We start from the raw sequence: 25,728 nt of genomic DNA on the forward strand, positions 1-25,728 counted from the left end.
ACGAACACAGTTTGGCACGGCACAGCACAGTCTGGCACACACGGCGTTTACACTACTGGAATAATCGAGCACGATTACAGGGATTTCCCTGTAATGAACACGAAACCGACAAGTGCAAGTGACAAGTTACGTTGATAATTTTTTAAGGTTGTCAGTCTTGACTTGCATTCTCGGCCCGCCAGCGATATTATGGGTACAAATTAAAGTTGTTGTTATTGGCTGTACATATTCTTCAACAAAAAGCATGTACTGTTTTACACAGTTAAGGCATGTAATGTTTTGCATAATTTTTTACGACGCAAGGTAACACTACAATATGCTGAACCAAACACCACAGATTATGAAAACAAAGATGGTATAATTGAAACAGGACAAAGGTTTTCCACAGCAGCATCCCGCTGAGACGCCGTTACACACACACATGTTAAACGCGGCCGCATCACACAACCACCACTAAAATAATATATGTCCTCTCCTTTTAAGCAGTCGCCTTGCACTCTCGCATCAATCTGTGCCGAAATGTGCCCAACTGTGCCCGAATTTATGCTCGTCGTGCAAAAGCGAGCACATCCCAGCACAGACCGGCACATCCCATCCCAGCACAACTCGGCACGCGCGCACAATAAAACAAACACGGAATCGTCTGTAGTGTAAACTGGCCTTAAGGCACTCTTGGAATCTCGACTTTTTACTTATCGATTATTGAATACAGCAAGTTTTTCCTATTTTATGCAAATCAATATGCTTAAATCCTGGTTCAAGCTGTAACTTCGATCAAACGCAACTATCATTACAACCAACCCGGCCTTATTATTCATTCCATCTAACCATTTCTAAAACAGCTCCTCCTTTAATACACACACAAACAAAGTAAATGATCCAGCGTCATTTATTAGACTCTACATGCCCGGAGCAGGAAAACGTAGAAATCATACGCACAAAATTAAACTGAATATAAAAAGAGCAAAATTATGTTGTAAAGTGCAACTGTGGCGATGGAACTCAAATCTTCTTCATCGGCACGGAATGACTGATGTTTGTTCAATAGATCAAGCAGCAGGAAAAATATGTCAGAAATAAGGACACCTGTAACATTACAAGCTAGTTTCAAATTGAATTTTTGCAATGCAGTGTTATGTTGTCGTTTTTAAAATAGGTCATTGAGCAACTTGCCTTTGGTTCGACATCAAAATCAGAACAAGCTTTTCTTTCCACCAGATTTTTTCTTTTGCTTTCTTGCCTGTTTTTCAGCTATCTTCTTTTCCTTGTCATGGCGGGCTTTGAGATCTTTCACTCTGCGTTTCAGCAGGTTTTTGTCGTTCTTATCAACGACTCCAAGATCCTGTGACAAACATAGAAATCATCCTGTAAATTTTTCTGCCTAAACACCGTTCATAGTTTAAAGCTGTAAGTTAACAATTAAACTTCACTTTAGTTAAATTTTAGCTTCTGACTTTACCTTCATTTTCTCATTATCCATTGCTAGAAGTTTAGTGCCATCAATCTTCTTGGTCAGGCACATTTGAGAATATTGACCGAGTTCTGCACTTTTAAGCCATAATGCCACTTCTTCAGGAGACCAGCTCGGAAGGTTGAAGATGTGGCTTGAATCTGATTGCAGATTTACTCTTCTGTTCGCCTCTACAGATCCCTTTATCGACATAACAATAAAATTCACACATATAACATGGTCTATATTGATTTAAATTGTGGAGTTGGTTTAACCTAACCACAACTAGAACAAAAACTAAATGTAAACAATATCAGTAAATGTAAACAATACACTGGGTAGGTTACTGACTGATTTTATGTTTCGATAAATCATGGTTGTGTTGTGAAAAAAAAACTCTTCGATTTGTATAAATCAAAAAATTGAATTGTAAATTGCTAATTTGATTTCACTAGTAAGAAATGACCTTCCAATCAGGTTAAATCTGTGACATTCCCACCAAGTTGATCCACCAATTGTTTTAAAGCAAAGTGAAGCTTTCATACATTTAACCACTATTTGAAGTAATTGTCAATATGCAATATAGTCCATATCTGCGTTATGGACAGCAAAATACATGAAATGTTCAACATGTTAGATGTACAATATGCTCATTGTTCATTGTTAGGAAATAGAACGTACCAAGCACGCTTGAAAACAAATTATGTTAGTTTTACCAATCCACATGAATGCAGACACCCAGTTTCAACATTTTAAACAAAAACTTTTCACATGCCATGCATGTTCATGCATCAGTGCACACTGAGAATCCATGAAAACACCTCACCTCCGAGGACATGTAGGAAACAGTGGAGGCAGCTGACTGGGGCCGAGAGGTTCCAGGGACATGTGGCCCATCCATGGTGGCGTTGTTCGAATTTTGGTCCTTCAGTGAGATTATGGTACATGCGGTTATTCATGCATAACATGCAAACTGCTAGACAAGAGTGGAACGACAGACACAAGCGTGCTTCAAAAAGATTGTTTGCCACATTTTGCAGTCATTTAGGTTTTGTTTAAATAGGAGTCTTGTCAAATTTTGTTGTTTTCAAACATATTCCAAGGCATGTTTCCTTTGAAGAAACTTTTTGAACCGTTTCGGGTTTTCTGGCACAAATTTTTAAATGAAATAATCTTTTTGAAACACACTCTTCAAGTAAGGAACAAAACACAGAGACAGGGGTTTCACTGTTAATACAACAACACACATTAATGCGATTTAAAAGTTTCAACTTACATTTAAAGCTCTTCTCATGCGGAGTCTTAATGAAGGGGAATCCTTTTTTAAAGGTATTGGTGACTGGTTGTCGTCACGGTCTAGGGCAAGGTCTGACTGGTCACCCGATGGCGATAGAGAACTGGACATTTGTCTGCAGAAAGAGAACAAGAAAAAAGGTTTTACTGCAATTCCACGGGTTAAAAATCAGTCAAGGCACCCTGCTTCCCATTTAGCAAGTAGAAAACCTGATTGTGGTTCTCGCACAATAATATAGACTTGAATATCAGTGTTGATACAAAAAGTACTACAATCGGAAAAGTTACCAGTGGCAAAACCACAAACAAACCATTTTGTTGTTTACAGAACATCATGTAGCAGAGAACTAAAAGCCAACTTGATTCATGTACTAGGGTGAAAAAAGTTGTTTGAAAAAGCCCTTGAACTCACGAAGTGTTAGGAGTTGCAGATCGTTTGGTAACCGGACTCCCGTGAAGGTTTTTCAGTTCTTCCTCACCTGGAACTCTGGGCATTTCACTCTGCAATTTCACCAGAACAAAATTAACACATTAGATTCAGGACAATGCTACAAATAAGCCCATTAAATAAAATTAAAATCAATGATACAACTTTATTTTACATAGCACCTTTATTGTCATTATTGTTACAAAACAGACACAGAAATAAAACAAAAACCATTCAATTTAGAGAAATTTATTTTTGGTTTATACAAATTTTATTATGTCTATGTCCAGGTAAATTAGGACTACCGTATTGGTTAATTAGGAGACAATTTTATAAAAAGTACATGTTAAGTTTTATTAGGACACATGCATTACATGCAAAACCACAGCAAGATGTTAATTTACATGCGAGGAAATTCTTTGCTTGTTGTATCTGGGACCTTTTAACATTGCCCGGTATTTCTGAGCAGATGTGTCCAGATCAAATTCGGGCGAATCAGGAAATTTGCTCTCGGATTCCTGCTTCATGGCAAAACACACAAAGATGTGATGCAAAAACCAACATTTTTCAGGGACGCACCACAAACAGACAAGTGAAAAATGCACACATGCTGACAGGAAAAACTAATTTTTCTACGATAGGTTATTTTTTGCAAGGACAAAGGAGAGATTGACAGTTTTTTTTTCATTAAGATTGCAGAAGTATTTTCATCCTGGTTTATTACAACGGAATGACCGACATAATTGTAATTTATTGTTGTTTAAGTTGTAAAATTTTATTGATTTCCCTTTGTTTGCAAAGTAATACATTTTTATTTTGCCAATTCATTAGAGGTTATTGTAAATTATAATTATTTTTTTTAATTTCACAATATAGATATCGCAAAAAAAGTTTGTTATTAGTTTTATTACTTTGAAATGCCACAGCAATGCGGTTACATTGGAAACTCCACACCAGACCAGTTAGTCACACGTTATAGTGGAAACTCTTAACCATGCAAATACCTGTGGGGTTGTAGGTGACTGATTCTGTAGCCTTGGATCAGCTTTGGAATCAAGCATATCATCCAGGCTGGCAATGAGACTTTCAAAAGTCTGCTTTACAGATGGTCTTTCTGGGTCAGTGGCGTTCACACTCGGAGATTCTACTGCCAGAATGTAATCGTTAGCAACAAAGAAATATTAATTCTCATGTAATGCTGTAAAGACTAAAAATAATTCCTGCTATTCTGCAGCAAATATATGCTACGTGTAAAAGATAAATAACATAGGATTTCATCAATATGTATAAAAAACACTTTGTACATTGTTTAAAGAATGCAGAATTACAACTTAGACAATAACAAGGAGTTGAAAGAGGAACTGAAAATGGAATGGGTAATTGTAATTGGTTTAGAATCAACTTACCATTTGCTAAAGTGGGAAAGTACTTTTTCTGGTGTTGTTGATAGGTAGGAACGACCCTTGGTGAGGATTGGTCACTCGAGCGGTTGCTGTTGTTACGGTTCAATGATTTCTGATCCACTTCATTGCTCTCAGAGAGTCTTTGTTGCAATTCCGTCAACTAAAAATATAATTTTTTTGTTAAAATATAAAATTTGGCAAATGTGGTTGGTTATATATTTCTATATGAACGTGTTACACATCATATGAATGCCCCAAACTTTTACAATATATATTAGTGTATAAAACACACAAGTGCAAATATATCTTACATTATAAAAGTTAGAGTTAACAAACAGTGCCTCAGACAGATTAATTAGCACAGCAGTAGTAGCTAAGGTACACAATAGTTACACCACAGCCAAGTGGAAAAAATCAAGCTCCCGGTGAGGTTTGAACCCACGACCGTAGACATATTAGGCTGCAGCCCTACCTACTAAGCTATAGGAGCTCATTGGATATACTTAACACATTGTATTCATGTTTGACCTCAATCACAACTTGGCAGGCTGTTTATTTAGGAGATCTTCACCATTATTATTACACAATTAAAAACAAGGTAAACTGCAGCATTTCTGTGCCAAGATAAGTAACTCAAAATGTTCATTACCTCCTCCTTCAGTTTCTTCACTTCCAGTTGATGAATTTGCTCCAGGGTCGATATCTGCTTCGTAAAATTACTCTCACGTTTCAGAAATTCCCCTTCTCTGTGACATAAGAAAGAAATAGAACATTGAACAATGCAAAACTTTATAGGGAGCTGCAGGCAGGGCCACTGTTTAAAGATAATAGATCTCAACAGTGCAGGTTTGCTTGGTTATTTAGCTGGAAAGATGGTTACCAAAGCTGCATTGTGAAAACCCATTATGTTGAAAGAGTGACTCTGTCTTAAGATAGGCAAAGTGGAGCCAATAACATGAATTGTGTAAGCTGAAGACAGATGGCCACTGTTTCGACCTAAAAGTTTGGTCAGCAAAGTCATCTGAAAGTCACACCAGCTGCACTGATGAGACCTTTTAGGTCGAAACAGTGGCCATTGTCTGCACCTTACACAGTGACTCTATCTGTCGCTCACTATAAAACATTTTTGGGTCTATTATTAAAACACAAAACTTTACAGGGTAGGTTGTACCTTTGCTGAAATTCCTTGATCAACTTTTTGGCTTTGTTGTATTTCTTGTCCAAAATTGCAACCTGTTCACTTGCATTCTGCAACAGTTCATTTGTGTTTTTCAAGTTCTCTTGTGATTCCTTTGTAACTCTTTCCTGCTCTGTCACCTTAAAATTACAAAACAACTTGTTGGGATCCTTTAAAACACGACTACTAAATGGTTATAGCATAAAAAACTACATTGGTAATCCCAACAGATGCAACAAGCCCCAAGCATGGACACAGACCTACCAAATGATAGTCTGCAAAGCATTACTTACTACAAAAGTTAAGGTAATTTTCGTTTCCTAAAAGCTGCTAAAATGTAACAGGGATTTTACTTTTTCTTTTAGTTGTTTAAGTTCGGCGTCGGCAACTTGTTGTCTCAATAACATTTCTCGAACTTTCAGTTTGTAATCTTCCTCGTTCATTCCCTCGGCTAGAAGAACTTCATCATATTCAGATGGGAGATCAAACACCTACAGGAGACGACAGGGTCGCAATGAGCAAACCGGCGTTCATATTATGTAATAATAATATGTAAAAGAAATTTAAATCGCAAACAAACACAACACAATTCAAAAACCAAAGTCAATTGACCTCAACTCGTGGAGGGGATTCCCCTATGTTGAAATCTCCAGACTGCATCACTGCATCCACGCCGTCTTCCTGCTGAACAACAAATCGACAATTTTAAAGATGTTTTCCTGCAATGCATGTCATAGTTGCCAATTCCACCTCTCACATAATGTTAAGTCTAAACATTGCTTTTTGCCTGAGACAATCACAGAAAGTGAAGAGCAGAAAATAATAACAAAAAAAATATTCCTTTCATTAACAGTTTGCATAAAAAAAAATATTTTGACCCAAATTGTTTATTTAAGACATCTGAAGGTTTGGCTTCGAGACTCCCACAGACCTGGTTAATATTTGTAGAAGAATAAGTTTATTTGTAGCTAAAAGCAGTTGTTAAACCAAACACCACACAAGATTGTTAGTTGCTTTTGCACGTTGGTTGAAACCTAACAAGATCTATCAGTTATTAGATAAGATAGATGTTTAGTGAAAGCCGGGAAAGCATTGAAACCTGAAAGACAAAAAAATCACACTAATCCATCTGCTTCAGTTGTTAGTTCCATTTTTACTACTTTCGACTTTCACTTAAAATTTTATTTTGCCTTCATACGTTCTCTTGCAGTTTTACAATTAAATAATTTGAACCACAAAAAATTTCCTCTGTGCTTGGAAAAAAATTGTTTCCTACAACACATATGTAAGACACAGACAAAGTCAACAACACTGCAGAGCACTCAAAACACAAAACTTCTACATTAAAACTACCAGTCCACTTCAACTGCAAACCAAACTATTTGACCTTTCTTCTTCATTCCCTTCTCACTTCTTTCCTCAAGAGTTTCTTCCATGGGAAGATAGTTTGAATGGAGATGGTTCAGATTTTGATACTAATGACGACATTTTTGAGATCAGCGCTACCAGAAAAAGTACTTAAAACAAAGCTAGATCAAAAAAACTGTGGCTGCAATTGGAATAAAATGGTAAAATGTCATGGCAACTCTTAAAATAGAGGCAATAAGTCAAAAATGAAGTGATCATAATCAAAGCAGCTACAGAAGGAAAACATATGATGACATCACAAAAGACAGATTCTAAACAAGTTATCGGTTCTCATAATTCCTGATTCTCTCTTTAATATTGACTTTATGACAAGCTCGGAAACTTGGCCTTTTCTTGACATCGGCAATTTTTACAGTCGACGTTTGCTGGCTTTGCAAAAATCTCCTTTTCGCTCCCATGGTTGAAACAGCATTAATTTGTCTTTTTGTCAACTTCTCAGATTTCGATTGTTTTGCAATATTGTGCTTTGGAAGTTTAACCACTTTTGATGAATCCAGATGACACTTTCTTGGCTTGGTGCGACGTCTTTGCCATTTTGCAACAAAACATCTTGTCTCGTCTTTACAAATCGACTTTACTTCAAGCAAATGCAAATCCTTCATGAAGATGAAGCCAGAGGTTAGATAAGATACAAGCCCAGAAAAGCAAGAAATAACAGGTTAGTTGAGCATGCCTGTTAGAGCACTGAACAATACAAACCTTAACTTCCACACTTTCACTGTGTGTGACTGACTCTCTTCCAACAATTCCAAATCGCAAACCATCATCTGTATCGTGCGATATCATCCGCAAACCATCAAAATCGGAATACTGACTGCTTTCTGTTTGAAGCACCGGATATCCAGCTACATGCTGTCCCCACCCCTGTTTCATTTTCATGGCCTCCACGCTGTCTTTGCGCAGCATGGGGTTTTTCTGTGCGCTTTTTGAGGGGTATTCCCCAGGTTTGGGGGGTCGTGGAGGAGCCACAGAGCTCTGCATAGTTATGTTTAAGTTATGTACTAATCGATGAAACCTAGTCAGGTTTGTTATCAGGGCTTATGCAAATGTTTTTCTTAAATCCCACAAATCAACCATTTCTACCCACGCAATATATTTACTAAAAAAATATTATTGTATGATACACATGTCAGTCACAGTAAAACTTTCCAAATTGGAATGACTTACATGCCATTAACACTCAATGCATACAGTTAATTTATTGGCAACCCTTTTTCTCCTTTACCTTCCTAGACCAAATAGAACTTTTTTATTCAACATAACACCAAGATAATATTGTTGAGCTACTTTGTTACAAAACTTGTGATAAAATATTTGAGAACACAATTCACAACTGACTGAACAACACACTTATAATTAGTGCATCTGCCCAAACTGAACTGATTCATTTTATTGTCTGAAATAAATTGCTCCAGGACAGGATTAACTTCTAGGAAGTTAAATTTACGCAAACATGGGATAATCTTTTACAATGCTTTGCACATGGGAGCTATGTTCAGGCTAAGTTGTTTTAATGCAATGTAGTTTTGTTTTGTATGATTGCAAATTCAGTACTATATTAATTTACTTAGGGAGTCCACTGGCAGAAACAATTATTCTAATCACATTTTCTAAAGATTTCTGAAATGAATTTAGATTAAAAAAAATTTTGACTTAAATTTTTTGATGGATAATATTATGACAACGATGCCTAAAAACATCATACAATGAGAAATCGGTCTATTTAAACCTAGTTTTATGCCTCATTTATTTAAATAAATTAATGCAACTTATTTACATGCTTATACATACTTGTGAAATGTTGACATCATAATTCCAATCATCAGAAACGTTGTTGTTCGCGTCAAAGCTGTCAGCAATTGAATCCATTCGCTGTTAATGAAAATGCACCACTAATTGAACAACTAATTACAAATGATAGACAAGGAAGTGTATGTTAATCTATACAAACCATCTACACAATGCTAACATTTTTCTTCCACACAAAACCATTTCCTTGTGGTTGTGATACAACCACATACTTCATTTGCAAATAAATAAACCCACTCAAGAGTTTGGTAATATTATGCACAATATTCTGGTATTTAAATATCTTTATACTGAGTCATTTTAAATTGTAATTATAATATCTTTAAATACATTGTTTCTGCTAGTATTCAATATTAATGGACATCCTGTAGCGAGTGTTTTATTATAGTATTTACATAAACAGCCCAGAGGTAATTAATTAAAATTACCAAAGACAGAATTGCTTAAATATTTTGTGACGTTAACAGGAAATTAGAAATGCAATAGTGTATTGTTTTACTAAGGAATTTTTTACAGAGCACCACAAAATATGCATCACCTGTGTATCATCTGTAGATTGAGATTGGCCCCATTCATTTTTCTCTTGTTCCAGTGATTGTTGTATAAGACGAGCAACCTGAAGGAAAAAAAAACATTTGAAATCCTTATTTTAAGGTTTTCTTTGGGACTTGCAATGGGTTGAGGAATATTATCAGACAAGGCATGTTGCCAATAACTTTAACACGAAATAAAAGACATCATATGTCTGCCCTTAGTCAACATAGAAGGTTTTGGAAGATGAAAGCAGCACAGTTTATCACCAAAACTATGTTTAATGTAAACCAGCTACGAACCTCTGATTCTTCGTTGCCTTCCTTTTCCCGTCCAATCTTAAATTGAACTATTCCATTGGTGTTCCGCAACACCGATCCTGCATACGCTTGAGTGACTCCAACTAAAGAGTTGCCATCCACTTCAATAATTTGATCGTTAACTTGGATTCTAAAAAAATAAATATATTCCTTATTTCAAGTCTTAATTTGTTGAATTTGTTTTTTCATAGAGGAAAAATACGATTTCTGGTATTTTCAAAAAAAAAAACACTACATAGTTACATTATTGTACACAAAGAAAAAAAATGCTGATATGTGAACATTGATATAATTTGTGGTAAGAGTTTGCAGTCTTCTGACAAGAAGTAAAAGTTATAGAGGCAAGTTACCGTCCATCTGCATCAGCAGTGCCACCCGGTGTTATAGTTTTTACAAATATTCCCAACTTTTCCAGGCCTGCGTCCGCACCAACCCCCATTCCAATGATACTGATCCCCAAACCACCAGACCCTGGAACACAAGGAAATGAAAAAGTAGAATTTATTTTGCAATCGATAAGCAGCAAAGTTAACTGTCATAAAATTATAACAAATACCAAAATAAGCATAAAATACTTTCATAAATCCTTTTCCCAGGCATAAAATAGTGATAATTTTCAAGAAAGGATTTTTAATCCACAAAACAAAATTAAAACATCACCAGGTGGCAATAGAGAGCTACGATCACAATAAAAGTGTATTTTTGTCCCGAATTTGTTTCCAATTATTTTCGAATCAATAGATTTTTACGATGCAGTTGTGTAACTGTTTTCAGTACCTTTAAATAACTCCACATCAAACACGGCCATCTGTTCAACCCTTTTTTCCAGTTCGTACTCCGCCGATGCAGATACTGGATCGACGTCGTCATTGCATCGATCGTATTCACTCGTGGCGTAAGTAAGAAACACCTGAACAAAAATATTTCAGTAAAGTGTTTTTTTAGTTGAACTCGTATACATTTACTGTATGGGAGAATGTTTGTGTTTAGTGGGTGTAATTACGCGCTACGCGATTCAAAACGATTTGTCTGACAGTCGTAATTATGTCATTTTCGAAGATGCTACTTCAATCCATTTGATGGCAAAATTATTGTGTTGGATGCCATATAAGAATACACTAATGTGCGCATCTACAAAGCAGCAAGCAGACAAAGATTCGACCGCAACCTGCAAGCACTTAAGAGTTTCTTGGGGATAGGAAAACAAACAACAGAATAAAAGCAACAGCTTTTAATAGTTCAAGGTTGTTTCGCAATTTCACGACCCATCTGCCTCAATATCAGCGGGGCGGGGTCGGAAAGTCAAAAGCACGCGTGTGACGTCGTGTATTAAGGTTAATGACGACATAAAGAAAGAGCGCGGACAAACAATTGCAATTCGAAACACACGCCGGAACGCCATAAAACGAATGCGAGTAAACGAGTTCTCCAAATGGAAACTGGCGCCAGTCGGTTCTATGGTGACTGATCGAATGCAATATTACGAACATGTGTAGCGTGGTAAATAAATTCCAATGTTTAAACGAGAGTGTAAATTACGGTTTGAACAACGCCATATTGTCGCCCTTTTGCTATTTTGGTAAAGAGTTGAAAAGCTTACGAGGCCGTTTGAAAGTGATTAAAATTCCCTACCCAAGAAAATTCCGGAATTTCTTTAACCGTGTTGACTTTCTTTAAAAATAAAACCATCAAAATCTCCGACTACGACGTTGATGATATTTGTACTTGTCGCTTTAAACGCTATTAGCGTTGACTGTTGCTTGTGCGATATACTAACGGCAATCTGTACTATTAATCTTAAGCAAAAAACTGGAAAGATAAAGTTCTTCGTATCAATGAATCATGTTTGTGGTAAGAGAAAGGGCTTTGAAATCCCGCAGTTTTTCTAAAACGACCTCAGCGGACCAAAATATTTCGCCGGCAGGTGTGAGTAAACCTGAATGAAAAGAAACACCCTGAAGCGAAAACAGCAAACTTAAACAAGCAGAGACACTCCTAGAACCTTTGCGGGCAAACTATTTAAAACCAAGTCCTGGTAGAAGGAATAATACAAAAATTAGCACGCAGGCAATCCAAGTCACGTGATCGGAAATGGCCAATCGTGATTGGAAGAGCGTGAGAAGATTTTCTGTTTCCTGGACACGCCTGACCGCACACGAGTGGGATTGCACTGTAGTTTGTTGACACATGAAAGCTGAGAGGTGGAAATTGGAACTTGAAATTGATCTTGAACGTTGGAATGCGAGCGCTGACATTTCTGTTCCGTTTTCTCTGTATTTCTGGGCTAGTAGTAGTATATTACATAAGGCACAAAACATTATTAAACATTTTTGTGCGCCTGATTCCAATGCTAAATATGTTTTACGTTAAATATTCAAATGTTAAATATATGCTCAACGGCAATTTTAGGTATGTTTAACTCGTTGTAAACTTAAACAAATGCACATTTAATGATATTTGCTCATATAAACTTCGTACGTTTTGTGTTTGGCGGAAACGATCACTGAAATAGCAAACCAGAACTCCACATCAGAAAAATCACAACGTATGAAACAGGAATTAAATCAAAAACTTGATCCAAGTCGTCCTGGTCAGACGACACCAAATAAAACCAACTTGAAGCGGAAATCGGCGCCCGTGAGAAAAAGCACTTCGGGCTTTCAGAACTCATCACCGCTCTAAAACCATTGTGACGTCACAGTCGCGTCAGCTGTGACGAAGCGCAAAATTTCGACACGCTTCGGCGAGAGTGAATAGTCGCGGCGAGGCTATTGTTACGGCATGGAGGCGAACAGGGCGTGCGAAGCTCGCTTTGATACAAATGTTGCGTTTATCGCGAATCAAAAGATGACGCCTTGGGGCAGTTTGTTAAACAGGGATCGGTTTTGTCTTTCCAGCTGCGACAAAAATCCTCATTCAGGATCGATTCTATCTTGTGTTTTGGGGTGACATTGTACGTAATAATACAAGACACTAACAAGCAAAACTTGTAAAATGTAGCACAAAAACTTGCAACGATAAGTTTTTGGTGATGAAACAAAGTCTCGATTATCTTGGAATCGAACAATTCCACAAATGCACTTGAAAATAGCCTAAGGTTCGAAACGATTGTAGCTACAAACAAAACAAACTAGCGAAAATAAGCCAGCAGCAATAAACCGCATATTTACCATCAAGTGATTGCAGCATGAGGATACACGGTCACGCACCGCAACCTGTTTGCATAACAACGTTGACATTTCAAATTTCGAGTCACAAAATTAAATTATTTTTATTTAGTTCACTAAACTTTGTTGCTTGCAAACACGGTCGATCGCAGGTTACAATAATTTTAACACCGCAATTGATTTTCCGAGGTTTAAACCTAATAAATTATTAACGAAGCTTAGATGAGGTCACACACTACAAGCGCAATACACTATGGGTATTGGCCACATAGCGACAATTTGGGGTAAACAAGCATTTACCCAATCCAAACAGCATTCCGTCAGATATTACAACCAAGGAAATCTTCCACACCATAGAAGAAATGCACGTTGTGTTTTGGGCAAAGAGGGGGACATGATCAATTTGTGGAAAGCATGAAACAGGTATTCATGCGATATTTTATAACTTAGTTCGTGTTTCACAGTAAGAATAACATTGCATTCCAATTAAATAATTAAATACTATCATATGCAAACAAAAAATGGCGTTGTTTGTCTACGATTTTACAATACAGGCAACTTGTGACCTCCAAGAAAAACTCGTTTAACCGCAAATCTGCTGCACGGCTGTTACTGCGCACATGCAACAAACATCTGCAACACCGGGTATGACCTCAGAACACGTTACGTAAAAGCGGTGATTGATGTACTATATTTTCGTTTTCTGATTTGGGGAATAAGTGTGGCAGACTGCATCCGGGTTTCCGGGAAAGAATCACAATGTTGGACAAAGCCAGAATTTCTGCGGTGAGAAGATTTACCAAAGAAGATATGATTAAGTGAGAAGATTGCCAAGAAGATATGATTACGATTGCAACAATGAAAAGGCAATTATGAAAACATAAAAAACTTTCTACTCAATGGAAATTATATTGTTTTTCTTTGTTAATATGGTAAGTGAAGGGTAGAACAGGTTATTGAAGGGCTATCTAAGACATAAACTCTAATATTGAAATCAAAATTGCTATATATAATTATCTATATTTGACCATTTATTTTTCATTACTACACTTATCTCAGGCAAAAAGTTTGCACAAGATATTGTTATTTATGGCAAATTTGGAATAGTGCTTGACAACCCTAAATTTGGGGATCCTAACCAAGGAAAAAGTCAGCACAGAAGCGCGACAACCTGCGGATCGATCTGATCATTACAATCCAACACAGCTTCCTGAATGACCCTGAAATTTATAGTAAGACTACAGGTTGTATCCCTGTTCCTCGCTACAACACCTTATCATGATTGCAGACGTTTCACAAGTAATTGCTTGATGCTGGTTGTACAACACTTAATTTGGTGCCACATGAAAACAGGATTGTTCCATGATCTGTGACTCACTTTGAAATCAATGTGATTTGCCAGCAGTGCATTTTAATTGACAAACATTTGTAGATATCTTGGAACTACTACAGGCCATACTGAATATGTTTGTATTGTCTCTTGCATTGCCCTTAAGTTTTTTTACCTTATTTGTAGACATACACTGTGCTTGCGAAATAAGGACTACTTCCATCACCAAATTGGATTATTTGTATTGATGAAAGTTTGGTTTTCCGCATTGGCCACAGTTTATTAACAACTGATCACCAAGAAAAAAAAATTTTTTCGAACAGATTTTCTGTGTATGACAGGAAAACAACCGCTCATTAACTATGTTTGGAAATTTTGTATTTAATAGCTTGTGCTAAAAGCACCAAAACTTATTTATTCCACGAAATATTCAATATAGACACAATTTATCAGTATTTTACTTGTGTGTATGAACTTGTTTACTCATTTACAACATAGCAATCTGGGAGAAGAAACCTTCAATAGATCATATCAGTGTGTATTGTGGCCGGCCACAAAACCACAGTTTATCAATTGTTATATGTTATCTGAAAGAGCATACTCTAATCCAACATTCATTACAGAACATCAAGCAGAACAAACATGCCATTATGACATCACAATGCCCAGAGTGCCTAGTGATGTTGCTACTGGAGCTTGGTTCTCAAGGTTTTGATCTATTACAGGAGCTTATGAACATAATCCAAAATTTTGTTTGCTGTTTCGATAGTTTGGCCATATTGTTGGTTTTCATATCAAACTTATTTTTCAATAACATACAAAAACATTGTTTGTTAAATTTGGAACAATATCATTAATTCACAAAACGTGTTGATGTTTTGCATGAAAATTTTTTTTGTAAAAAACAGCGAATTATTTAAACAGCCATTAGGCTCATGCAGGTCACATGTTAAACCACAATCATGTTTGCTAAGCTAGGAAAATGGCAACATTCTAAAGAGCTTCGAAACACAACAGGCATAGTAAATCATTACCAACTTTGACAAGCACGATACCCCCGAGTCCATGGCATTTAATGAACACACTGTGTATTTATCTGGTCAAACATGCCAGTTTTATTTTCAATTCTAGTTAACCTCAACAAATAATGGAGATAAAATGGATTTTAATAATATTAGATTACATTGGCAATCACGTATGCAACCACCACTCAAGCAGTTGGTTTCTGTGGGTTGAAATGTCATTGATGTCATTTCCTCAGAATTGAAAATTTCAGGAACTCATTACTTTGAAGTGAAACAAAATGACCTTATGACAAATGAGAGCCGTAAATTTGTCCTGAAACCATGGCGCGGATACCTGGCGAGATCTACACAGTTAATGAGGGAGAAGATTCAATTTAAAAATATGCACCTTCCAACACAGACCACGTCTAACTATTTGATAGTAGATTGACAAATATAATCATTGATTTTTAGATCATTATACACATCACTAAAATGTGGATTACCATTTATGTCAACACAGTTTGCTTTGTGATGTAACATGATACACACCAAATGAAGGATAGACACTGTGACGCCTACGCTAAAGTCCACTGATGGAAAAGCCAGGAAATGGCAACAAAAACGGTCGCCCACGCCTAAGGTTTTAAAAGCTTGGAAGAGCCGGCGAAACTGACGCATGGAAAAACTATTTTTCAACTAAAAACAACCCAACCTCTTTTATTTAAATTCCAAAGCTTACTGGTAGCAGTGCAGCATGGAAAATATAAATAGAGTTGCCCTTTCATAATGTGTACTGTAGCACAAGTGGAGGTTAAATACATGACTCAAATTGGCTAAATGTGTTACTTAAATGTCAGTTAAATTGTACCTGATTGTTGTTAGGCAAAATAAACTTAATCTAATTAGACAGAACTGACTGAGTTGCATGAAAAAATGTCATACAGAACTACATGTTTTGCACCACGGCACCAAGATAAGTACACCTTATGCCCACTACACCTTATCTAATATCATTAACTTGAGCATACTGTTCTGTTCTTATTTTGAAACACAGAAGCAACGTATAGTGAAGGCCATTGAAGTGTGGTTAAACTAGTATGCAGAAATGTGAAACAAGATAATTTTCTGCATAGCTTTAAAAAGAATAGTTGTTTACCAGAAGTGGGAACTGCTAAAACTTACAGGAATCGGAGCAGTGCTGAAGTTGACTTTAGTATGCTGATGAGAATCCACATTACCTCCCGTCTCATCATCTGACGAAGATGGGTGCTCAGGAAGACCCTTTGTTTCATAATAATACAACCCTCGGTGGTCAGTAAGAATTTCAGAATCCTCTTCTACAAGAAAAACAAAAGTAACTGTAGTCCAGTTGTCATTCTATGTGTGTTCCCCATTTAGCAATTTTATTATTTTTCACATTGCTTTGAACAATAAAACTTGGAAAATCTTTGGTGATTATTTTTTAAAACCTTTCAATGTAGATATTTTCATTCTATTTTAGGATATTATAACAAAAGCAACAGGATGGAAGCAATTAAAAAACATTTAAACGCATGCAAACCAGATTGTTGATGTCTTTCTTCATTTTCCTGTGAGCCATAATGCATTGCTATGTCATCAAGGTCTGACTTGTTAACCTGTGAAAAGTAAAACGAAAAAAATTATATACATATATGGATGGAGAAAGGTGAGGTAGCACATCATGTATATATGTACAATACTGTGGTAAAATTTGATGGGTTGTTTGTAACCAAGGCATTATGGTTGGCTGTCATTCATATTGCATAATCACAGAAAGTTTCATTGTTTACAAAAAGTTATGAAGCAATTGTTTGGAATCAAAACGGAAAACATTTATTTTCAGTTTTGGGTCGTCCGATAGTTAATCATGTGTCACTACAACTGCAGTATCACCATTAAGTAAAACACACTAGCATTGAAAAAGGTTTTAACTGATTAGATTGTCAGTGATATGAATTAACAAAAATTCTGCATGAATATTTCCAATCAATCTACTCATACCAAAAATAACAGAAATCATTTGCAAAAGTCTATTTTGCACATCTTGACATTGCAGAAATGAAACCAAAATTAGGACAGGTTATTTTCTTTTATTGTTTCTCAGGAATTTGTAATTCCTTGCCTATCACCAAGATATGCAAAATAATCTTTCTATATCACCGTATTAATCTGTCGCTCTAAATCTCTTTTACTTATTAACTATAAATCTATCTCTTTTTACCTCATAACTTACAGGACCACCGTCATCAGACTCCTGATCAGAATCCGAATGCCTATCCTCCAACTCTTCTCTGTCATACCCATTAACGAGATGCTCTTCCTTTGACTCAGGAGGAGTAAAATGGGGTTCTGGGGATACTGACACAGATGGACTGTCATGCTGCGTTGAATCGGCTTCACCCGGCTCCAATGGTTCATTGTTGTCTATGTGCACTGTGTCTTGGAGCCCAAGTGCTTTGAATATGCTGTTTGTCAGTGGGGACTGTTGTGACATGGAGGATTTTTCAAGGAAGGAGTCAGATTCATGTGATTGTTGGTTAGGCCTTGACACATGTTCTCCAATGTGGTGACTCTTTTTGAGTTCAATCGTGTCTTTTGGCAATGAACTTGGTGTTTGATAATGACCAGTATCAACATGCTCTCTGTTGGGTGTCATGTCTGGCACTGGTGGAGAGGAAATTTCGGGGGGTTTGTGATCCTCAGGGTCTGGAATAATTAGACTTGCATCCAATGAGTTGGCAGAGCTTTTGTAAGTTCTGGAGTTTGTCACCAATGGTTCACTTTTTGCCGCAGAGTCATCACCAGAATCGTGGCTCACAGACGTGCTTGAGTGGGATTGCAACGAACTACTAGTGTCAGAATCTGGTTTCTTCTCTTTGTCGAGCAAAGTGAGCTTTTCGATCACTAAGTTTGACACTGTGTTGGGGGAATTCACATTAGTTGGTTGATTTCCACCAGAGGGCATCGAAGCAAGTGAATTTTCCGGTGGACGGACACCCGATGGCAGAGCAGACATAGGAGTTGATTGGGCATAATTATAAGGTGACACAAATACAGAATCTGAATTTGAATTATCAGATTGTGAACCCACTGACTGTCTGCTGTCGTCCATTGCCGGTTTTGCATTTGCATGGTTGCTGACACTAGCCGAACTCTTTTTTGGCTGCGCAGACTTCTTGTGGTCTCCTGAAATTGCCTCCAAGTATTTGTTGACGTACACTGAGTCGTTTTCCATGATTACCATACTGCTTGGACGCTCTGCAGCAGGGGTTGGCGGTCTTTTTGATACAGAGGTTTTAGTGGGGCTTCCAACTTTGTTTTTGTAGCCATGATAACGGGAATCGCTGCGATCAGTTGATTTGGAGCGCTTTTCAAAGTTAAGGATTATCTCGCTGACATTTCGACGGGAATCTGAACAAAAAAACATAAGTTATTGCAAACCAGACACTATACCACCTTGTAGGTGTTATAATATTCAACAAATAGTAGTATAAAATGATGTTTTTTTGCAAAATGGTTACTTAATCTACATCCACAAAAAAATATTTAATACCTTCTAGGTCGTAATTCATTTAAAATCTTTCAGCACAAAGTGGAAAAAAAAACACTTAACTACAAGAAAATCTACCTAAAACACAATAAAAAAGACAATACAACTTAGCAAACAACATCTTGAAATCGATTGCTTAGTGAATACTATAACTACTGGTTGTAAAGCCATGCCTTTAACAAGTTTCCCCTCCTCATAAGCAGGTGTGTTCCTTCTGGTTGTCCTGCTCCGTCCACTGTTGGCATTGCGATCAGCGAAAATATTTTCTCTTTCAGATGATGGAGATCGAACTCTAGCATCCATTGAACTTCCTGTGATTGTTCGAATAATAAACCAACCTTGCGTTGATAGTCAGCAAATAAATACTGTCCTTCCCCTGACAATTAGCAGACAAATAGCAGAAATTTGCATTTTCCACAGCGGCCAAATGACCCGACAGGATGATTGAATGATAATCAGTCACGACTGCGTGCATGCTTTTAAGCAAACACATGCGACATGTGAGGTAACGAATTTTTTTTTTTAGAGGTCAGTTGTTAATTTTTAATTGCTTTTGGACTTCTAAGTTGGTTTTATAAACTTCCACATTCTTTTTAAACACTTAAAAACTTTAAATGCATGTAGAAAGAACTAAAAATAAAGTTATCATAATATTTCCATAAACTCGGATCCTGGGGATTTGAAACATGCAAAGCCGTGCTAAGACACGACGGTATTTATACCTCGTAATGGCTTTCGGTTGGAAACAGCATTCCTTCCCCTGCGGTAGTGTTTCGGAGAAGTGTCGACACTACTAGTGGTCGTTGCTGTGGATGACTCTGAAACTTTTCTTTCCCGTGTAACCTCATCGCTAGCGAGAGTTGACCAAGATGTAAAAGAACCTGTTGCTGTTGGGCTTTGAGGTAAATTGTGAGTTGGAGAAACTATTCCGGAAGACATGCGTTGGACTTGAGGAGGAGGCTGACGGATTGGTGTAGATTCAAGGCACTCGAACATCTACAAATATTTTCACTGTTTCAATCAAAATATTTACATGATACTGAGTAACATGTCAGGAGCTCTGACAACCAAAGTTAAACTAATAAATTCCACTGAAGCTAAGACACCTACACAAATTATTGCAAATCCACCATAACTTGACTCAGTCCACATAAGCTATTGTATTTTTTTAAACTACATTCTGTGACAAATATTGCACTTAAGCAAAACTAATTAGACACAAAGTCAATTAGGCAGAGATTTAAGAAATTTGGTCACAAAACATGAGGCATTTGTCAGCTGACCTTTTTTGCGGATGCAAATTTGTTTCTGCGAGATTGTTTGTCGTTAGTTCCATTGGTGGATTTTGCATCAGCTGCCATGTTAGAATCAGGTGTCCCAGTTTGCATAAATTTGTACTTTATCCTTGAAACATGGGTTCCAAAATTCTCACTGCAAGGGAATATTTTGTGTGAAAACTTTGGTCATGGAGTAACGCATTGTGACACAACAAAGACAAAAATAATCTCAAAGTAAATAAACATTCACAAAAGTTCCTAACTTAGTAACTTTACACAAATGAGTTCTCATATAATAGGTTATATTGAATGCACCTTAATGAATGGACACATACCCAAGTCTTCAATTTACATGCAGCAACTGGCTATCATAAACTTGAAAGTACATTTAATTCAGCCTAAAACAATTAAATCATCAAACCTTGTTGCAACAAGCACTTTGCTTAGTGTTCAAATACTATCAGGTTTAAAATGCAGACATTAACAACATGCGCACTATTTGATTTACACAATCACTTCAATCTCAAAACATCTGTCAAGGAAACTGTCTGGTTCCTTCCTTGAAACTATAACCAGACTGACTGTACACAACTGTGATGCAGACAACACTTCTAACATTGCTTTGTTTTGGAGAGGGAGGAAGCCAGTGGGCGTAAATCATATTTCCCTTTAAACTACAGTTTTACGGGGAATAAACCAAACTGGGCTGAGTCCTTCTCCTTTGATAAGAGAGTTAAAACCAACGTGGGTAACGAATGTGTGTATAGTATATGACTTTATCGTAATTTTAATATCGCAAAAAAACTTTCGATGTGCTGTCAAGAAACCAAAGCTACTGAATCAACAACACACTGTGAGTTTACTCAAGTTGGGCGTCAGTCTCCATCAATGATTCACTAAACTGAAGAAGTATAACTTTCTGAATTCCTGGACATTCTTTACGTTTGTGTCTTAGTTACAAAGCTGAAGACTGAGAAGGGAAACCTTATTGTTCTCTTAGTTTTTGTATGAAAGTTATGCCTCTGGCTAAAGAATAAGACTTAAATGCTTGTGACCCATAAATGGGTCTCATGCCTTAAGAATGGCTTAAATGCTTGTATTTGTATATAAAGTATGATTATTGTAAATATAAGAGCCACACTATTTATATGTATAGTGTTGTAGTGTACGCATGCATTGGCATTTATTGAAACAGTGCAACTGTTAGCAGTTGTTAGATGGTAATTGCTGTATAATGCAATATTGTAGTCTTGACTTCACAATGAAAACAAAGACCAAGTGAACATAAACAACAAACTTTAACTTCGCATTATTTCACTAATTTCATGAATAAAACATTTTTTAACTTACTCATCATGGGAATTGATTTCTTTGACAAGATTTTCTTGAAGAGCATTAAATCGCCGCCCACATTTGGTTCTGTGTGTTGGCGATGTAAGTACAGCAGGTGAAGCCATGGCAACGTAGAATAAATGTTCTCAAGCAAAAAATCCACAGCGTTTTACAGGATTACAGAATATGATTATTTATGTACAGACATTAGAAACACAGTGAACATTTTTTGGAGTATTATGATATACTGAAAGTACAAAAAGTTGCATTGCTATTAATATAAATATTTGAGAAAGCATCGACATTTACAGAACACAAAAAAGGGCCAACTTTCATCCATGACACTCTGAATGTTAAGTATGGATGATGGTTTTTATTGCGTGGGACAATTTTGGAGATGATCTCAATTTTCATGACCTTATCTTGGTCAAAAACATTCCCCGGGGGCATATTGCACATTAACAGGTAACAGATTGAAGAAAAGAACACAATCTAAAACCACCTGTATATTGTAAATGAAACTAATTGTCATAGTTTATGTTGATTTATTAAATTAAACATATTGTCTTTCATTTACGTTGATCAATTCAAATGTGATGACTAATAAGATTTTGTTGTTGGAGTTGCAGTCTAACCTATCGAAGAATCAAAATCAACAAAATAATTCATAAATCCAATGAAAGAACTCCAAGTTGTGTGATAGTCAACATATTAATGAAATACTGAAAACAACTTCGACTCAAATAAATCACGACATCACAAAAAGAAACTTAACACGCAGACCAAAAATTTAAACTATTTTGATAATTCGTTCTGTGCTCGTCACATTGACCGTTGATCAACTTAAAACCAATACAACTTGACCAGAGTTAAAACTTTGTTTGTAACGAGGCTGGCGAAAGCAGGAAACAAAGAGGGCAATTTGGCTGCCAACAACAACACATACGCCTACTCGGTTGCACACTTCGCTGAGAAAATTTTTGAAATTAGTCACACAAAAAACTTTTTCATGTTTCCCGCAAGCGAAAAAAGACGAACGTGGTTTCTTTAGCGACATCTAGAGGTTAAAATAAATTATTTCAAACGGTCACTAATAGCGCAATGGAGCCATTTTTGCGCAAGTGCATCGTCTAGCGAAAAAAAACAAAATTTAAACAATCCGCTAAAGGTCGCTGTTTAAACATCTTCACACAAAAATCGTGTTGCACACAAAATAAATATAGTGCAAGTTGTAAAGTGTTGTGTTGTCTACTGCTGCTTATTTTTTGTGTGTAAATGTGTGAAAAATCAACGAATTGAAATTCATGTATTTACTTCCACTTCAGCCAAGAGAAACCACAAAAAAACAACCATATGCTACGCTAGAAAATCGATAAGACGATGCCATGACGCGGTTGTTCCACTCCATTTGGTCCTTGTGATTTATTGCGCTATAACTCCGACAGCAAAGCTTTTTTATTGACTTTTTATGTTTAGATATCGTATGCGGGAAAACGAAACATGTGTGGGTAAAATTACAAAGCTAGAATTCACTTCAATGTCTATTTGGGAAAGGACGTATAGGGCTACAGACCCTGTTTTACCTGTGAGGTTTAGCTATCACGCAAACTCTTGCAACATAATTTATTTTCGCTAAACTACACGTAGCATTAATACTTGCCAAAAATGTCATCATCACCGTCATCACCAGCTAAATCACGTGAGTACATCGGGCGATTTCAGCCAATTGCGTGCGTTTGTGAACAGCATAATGGCGTAGGGTAGACGAGCTAGAACAGGAACCAAAACATTCTGGTAGTTTCTGAAAAATTGCGCCTGCTACTGCAACATTATGAAAAGCGGAACTTGTATTGTGTTACACAGTTTATTATAGTTTGGAACTTTGACTAGCTACTAGTTGAACGTGGATATTTTAAGGGCAAAAACCTTTCAAATTTAACGTTGTTCGGCTCTTTGCTTTACCAGTCGATACAGTTGCAACGTTTTGAATTGTTGTGTAGCAATTGTGACGTCGTGAATGAAAAAAAACTGTGACTGTTCCTGATAAATTTTATGTGTTTTTTTCTGTAGTTGTCGAAAAGTCTGGTAATTAGTTTAACAACGTGAATTTCGCCAACTTCTGACGATGGATTCACTTTTCGGAAACCGAAGAGTGAGCATGGCTGCGTTGACCGATTTTTCCCAACTGTGAGTTAAGTTGACATGATAACTTATCCCAAAATAATTGCTTACTTTGCTGGCTTCATTGCCATATAGTTTTTGTAATTAAAGCAAACAAACTTATCTTGACTATGTACCATGCTTAATTTTAAAACTTTTATATATGTATATGTAAACATATATATATATATACCATATATGTGTGTGTGTAAGTGGCAATTTCAAATACAAAACACTGCTATTTTGAAACATAATTAGTTGTTTACAGTAATTTCAAAAACATTAAAAAAATGTTTGTCACTGTTACTAACAAGTTATCCTACAATGTTAATTTAACATTACAACAACTATAACCCTACTACGTTTGCAATATAAGAAAATGGCTTGGGATATTCCTCATTGCATTTTAAATCAATACCACAGTCTGTCTTCAAGAAACATATGGTTCCTTGACATGCAGATTGAAAATACTTCCTGTTTCAGGACAATATCGACCAAGAACCATCTGAAAAATGTTTACACATGCCTTGCCCTTACCATGCTGTGTGCCAGTGCTGGTGCATTCCTTCATCTTAAGGGGGGATTTCTACAGGTAGAGTTCTGTTTGAAGAAGAAACAATTAAAAAATTGTCAACTTGAAACTTGTTATGTTGTAAACAGATTATTATTTGCTAAACAACAATAAATGATAAATAACATGACTGTTTGCCATCGGAAGTTTAGATTTTTTAAAAAAGGTGTGATTTTGGTTGGAGTTAAACAAGATATATAAATGGTGTGTATATTCAAGTTGAAATCTCTTATAGTTACACTGATAATATCAACTACACATAATTCTTCTGCCGGAACTGTCGCTACTGATATGCCTGTGGGCATAACATTGCTAGGAAAAACCTCATTTGTCCCGCGGGCTTTTCTTTTTAACCATAATACATGGAAAAAGTTAAAACAAGCTGAATGTCAAATTTCCACATATGTAGCTCTTTACCAAGGTTACCCAATTATGGTTTCAAAGGCAAAACTTTCTCTTTTGAACTGTCAATTATATTCATGTGTTTTACTGATATGTAATGTAACACAGGGAGGATTTCTATCAACCATCGTTGCAATTGGCCTCATGATATGGCTTGCCTCGACATCTCATACCAAGGAAAATCAAACCAAGAGAGTAGGAATTTTGGCTGCCTTTGGTGGAGCAATGGGTAATGGTTTTTATACCAAACGTGGGAACATTTGTGTGGTACTAAAACAGATTTGCTTTGTTAAATTCCGTTATGGTATTAACTCTCAATTACAAATTCCTTCAGCATTCACCATTTGTTACCCACAAAATATTTCAAAAAAGGTGCTAATTCTGATTGCTGTATTCCTAGCTGGGACATGATTTAAAAACCTATTCTGTGGATCAAGAATAAAGTGTTTATATTATGCTTTTATTTCTATGTGCAGGATTGGGTTTGGGACCAGTTCTAGACTTTGCGATCCAAGTCAACCCACAGATCATTGTCACTGCCTTCATTGCTACGTCCGTAATATTTGTGTGCTTCAGCGTGAGTGCCCTCTATGCTCAACGTAGATCTTACCTCTATCTTGGAGGTAAGACAAATACTTCAGTATTTATTTATTCGTTTTCAGGGCAAAAAAGTTGTAAAATATCAAATTTTTATTTGGTAATTATTCTGGCAGTTTGAAAATCTATTTGTACGTTTATTTTTCTAGGATTCCTGGGCAGTGCATTGACCATGATGTTGGTGACTTCATTGCTCAACCTCTTCTTTAAGTCATTTGCAGTCTTCCAGTTCCAGTTATATGCTGGAGTAGCAGTTTTCTGTGCATTCATTTTGTACGACACCCAACTTATCGTTGAACGCCACATGAACGGAGACAATGACTATATTTGGTGAGTAGGACGTACTGCAGTACAGTTAGTTTCCTAATTTTGCATGTCCACAAAATAGCTAAAAAACTACTTGTGTGAATATGTGATGAAATTTAAACTAGTGCCATGTAGCAGCATCAGCAAAAACAGGCACTTAAACTCTTTTT

At 36.5% G+C, this 25,728-nt stretch overlaps 2 protein-coding genes across 3 annotated transcripts in view; one reads left to right on the forward strand and one right to left on the reverse strand.

Moving 5' to 3' along the window:
• Positions 1 to 25,728, forward strand: part of LOC145913121 (bax inhibitor 1-like) — a 160,622-nt gene that overhangs the window by 134,153 nt on the left and 741 nt on the right. Inside the window, exons 2-6 of one of the 2 annotated variants that reach the window (XM_083000663.1) lie at positions 23,622 to 23,709; positions 24,166 to 24,274; positions 24,764 to 24,884; positions 25,132 to 25,278; positions 25,402 to 25,582. In XM_083000663.1, the coding sequence (XP_082856789.1) occupies positions 23,648 to 23,709; positions 24,166 to 24,274; positions 24,764 to 24,884; positions 25,132 to 25,278; positions 25,402 to 25,582 (620 nt within the window). In that variant the 5' untranslated portion in view covers positions 23,622 to 23,647. Of the gene's footprint in view, positions 1 to 23,592; positions 23,710 to 24,165; positions 24,275 to 24,763; positions 24,885 to 25,131; positions 25,279 to 25,401; positions 25,583 to 25,728 lie in introns of both variants that reach the window. The other variant, XM_083000662.1, reaches the window with a different exon arrangement.
• Positions 878 to 21,765, reverse strand: LOC145913210 (uncharacterized). Its single transcript, XM_083000789.1, has 26 exons — positions 21,541 to 21,765; positions 20,197 to 20,344; positions 19,636 to 19,909; positions 19,087 to 19,224; positions 17,585 to 18,774; positions 16,904 to 16,979; positions 16,525 to 16,679; positions 10,616 to 10,748; positions 10,189 to 10,309; positions 9,821 to 9,968; positions 9,526 to 9,603; positions 8,970 to 9,050; positions 7,878 to 8,153; positions 6,363 to 6,434; positions 6,104 to 6,241; positions 5,745 to 5,890; positions 5,223 to 5,319; positions 4,577 to 4,733; positions 4,175 to 4,317; positions 3,575 to 3,691; positions 3,156 to 3,244; positions 2,727 to 2,859; positions 2,277 to 2,375; positions 1,460 to 1,651; positions 1,174 to 1,342; positions 878 to 1,086 (listed from the first exon to the last, which is right to left on the reverse strand). Exons 1-25 carry the CDS (start codon positions 21,645 to 21,647, stop codon positions 1,193 to 1,195), a joined length of 4,458 nt encoding a protein of 1,485 aa, XP_082856915.1. The 5' UTR covers positions 21,648 to 21,765; the 3' UTR covers positions 878 to 1,086; positions 1,174 to 1,192.

Source organism: Ascidia mentula, chromosome 9 (assembly GCF_947561715.1).
Source record: "Ascidia mentula chromosome 9, kaAscMent1.1, whole genome shotgun sequence".
NCBI classification, from domain to species: Eukaryota; Metazoa; Chordata; class Ascidiacea; order Phlebobranchia; family Ascidiidae; genus Ascidia; species Ascidia mentula.